Raw genomic sequence first — 2554 nt, 5'->3', positions numbered from 1 at the left:
TTAAATTGGTGTTTTTAATTTTATGACTTTTTTTAAAAGACGTGTAAGTAACAATAATATTTTCTAAAACTTAATGTATAAGTAGTAAATGTTTAATCTACGAGTAGGTAAGGACTTACTTTGTATTTAAGGGATTCAATTAGCGATACGTAACTATTCCTTATTAAATAATTGTAAGAAGTAATAATAATAGGAAATATAGGGACGTCGATTTTACTTACCTACGTAATATATAGGTAGGTATAGGAAAGGAAAAGTACGTTTTCATAATGGGGTCTCCGAGTGTGAGTGCATCGGAGCAGCTTAATACACAGTCCGTTTGGAATAATTGACGGGTGTGCGGGGACAATGCGTATTATATGGTGAAGTGGTTCGGGGGAAGCATTGTCAGAAGAATGTGGGCGCCGCCCTCGGCGGGCTGGGCGTGCAGCACCCCGCCTCGCGGCGGCTGTGCGGCGCAAGCGGGACGGCCGCAACTCTGTCTTCGTATTAGAATGAGAGGGCGCTTACGAGGGCGGAGCGAGCCATCGTCGCATCTGCCGGCGTCGCCCCTGATCCCGCTCATTCGTCTCTCGTTTAGCGTCTGCTATGTAAACGGGCCTTGTTGTGAATCTAAACAAAATCAGTCAGTCGTCGTTTTGTTGTCGAGGGAGTAGCGTGTCGAGGGTTCCGCGTCCGCGGGTTTAACATGCTGTGCCAGTGATCGTGGTTCGACACGATGCACGCTTTGTTCGGCGAACAGAGTCCGTACGCGTACCGCGGAGGGGCCGCCGGAGGCTACTCGGCCAGTGTCACCCCCTATGCCTACGAACAATATCGATACGGATACGGTGCTCCTTACCTCCATCCGCACCAGCAGCATGTCGGTGCACCTAAAGACATGGTCAAACCGCCTTATTCCTACATAGCACTTATTGCGATGGCAATACAAAACGCGCCGGATCGTCGTATTACTCTCAATGGCATTTATCAGTTTATAATGGAGCGTTTCCCTTATTACCGTGAAAACAAACAAGGATGGCAAAATTCTATAAGACATAATTTAAGTCTAAACGAGTGCTTCGTGAAAGTGGCTCGAGATGACAAGAAGCCTGGTAAAGGTAGTTATTGGACGTTAGATCCGGACTCCTATAACATGTTCGACAACGGATCATATTTGAGACGACGGCGTCGTTTTAAAAAGAAAGATGCCTTGAAAGAAAAAGAGGAAGCTCTGAAGCGGCAGCAACAGCTGCAGCAGGCGCAGGAGGCGTTGGCCGCGCAAGAGGCACTAAGCGTGTCCGATGTGACGGGGCAGGCGCGCGACGTCAAGCCCGACGTCAAGCCGCGCCTCTTCGAATGCCGGCCCAAGCGCGAACCCGGCGCGGATTGTGCGCGCTACGATAAGCCGACGGACTCCCTGGATGACTACAGCGAGCCTCGATTACCGCCCTCCGCCGTGTACTGTTCGCCGCAGCCGTATGCGCTGGCGGCAGAGGAGTTCCGAGCGGCCGCGTCGGGCTGGTACGCGGCGCCGGAGCCGCCCGCCGAGCAGTTGCCTCCGGCGTTCCGCGACCTCTTCGAGCCTCCGAGTTGCCAGCTGGCTGGCTTCCGGGGGTCGCCTCCTCCCGACGCTTACCGCACATCGCCGCCGCCTCATCACCACTACCGCGCGCCGGCGCCCTCCTACTACCATCACCAAGCGTGCGTGGCAGCCGCACCCGCCCCCGCTCACAAGTCCTACTGAGACATCGCATCCAGGTGGGATATCCTTTGTTTTCATTTTTTTAACCGCCCTGCGATTTTTCCTTACGATGGAGAGAGTTTTGGCGATTGCGAATTGGCTGTGCGAGTTATATGGTTTCATTCCTGGTGGCCAGTGGCCGGGATCGGCGCGGCACGCCGGGGCAACACGGTGACGTGGTTGTGGTTGCAGGAGGCCGGCATCACACGGCGCCGAACGAATTTAGCTGCGCGTCAGTTCCAGAACGGATAAATATAGCGCAGTAGCCGGAGATGCCGCGGAGGCAAGTGGCGGCGCGTCGATAACCACTGTTTACACGTCGGCGGCCGGCCCTGCCGCCTCCCGCTCCGTCCACACCTATAGGTACGTAGACGAGGATCTCATCTGTGTAGGAACTATTAGCTCTAACAATAACAATAGCCCCATAATTGTGTGCGTACACAAGAAGATGCGTGTGAGCGTCTTGCTAGTCTGATGTATCATGGAAGTTCAAGCCGGGTGTTTTGATTAGCTCTAGACATAGTTTACATTCTTATATCCATGGGTTAGGTAGGTTAGTTATGGATTAAACATGGATATTCAATTTTTATTTAATTATCACAACGGTGGCGAACAAGCATAGGAAAAGCCTACCCGAAGGCGAGCGGTCATTTGAGTCATTCGTCAAGACACTTGTAGGTTTTCAGGGGTGTGTCTCATTCACGTTTCCTTTAAAAAACCGAGGAATCTACCGACTGTTATACATAATTAGTTATTATTCATCATAATATCTGGGAGACCAAGCTTTCCTCGGAAAACATATGAAAACTCATAAATGGTTGTTGTCCCAGA

General features: G+C 51.4%; 1 protein-coding gene across 1 annotated transcript; it reads left to right on the top strand.

The window, feature by feature from the left end:
* The first annotated feature begins 382 nt into the window (after nucleotides 1-382).
* Nucleotides 383-2084, top strand: LOC134678458 (fork head domain-containing protein crocodile-like). The gene is made up of 2 exons (XM_063537032.1): nucleotides 383-1740; nucleotides 1916-2084. Exon 1 carries the CDS (start codon nucleotides 719-721, stop codon nucleotides 1724-1726), a length of 1008 nt encoding a protein of 335 aa, XP_063393102.1. The 5' UTR covers nucleotides 383-718; the 3' UTR covers nucleotides 1727-1740; nucleotides 1916-2084.
* Nucleotides 2085-2554: the final 470 nt, after the last annotated feature.

This window comes from Cydia fagiglandana, chromosome Z (assembly GCF_963556715.1).
Source record: "Cydia fagiglandana chromosome Z, ilCydFagi1.1, whole genome shotgun sequence".
Lineage (NCBI taxonomy): Eukaryota > Metazoa > Arthropoda > Insecta > Lepidoptera > Tortricidae > Cydia > Cydia fagiglandana.
Note: the sequence above shows the minus strand (reverse complement) of the source record. Positions and strands in the feature narration are given on the sequence as shown.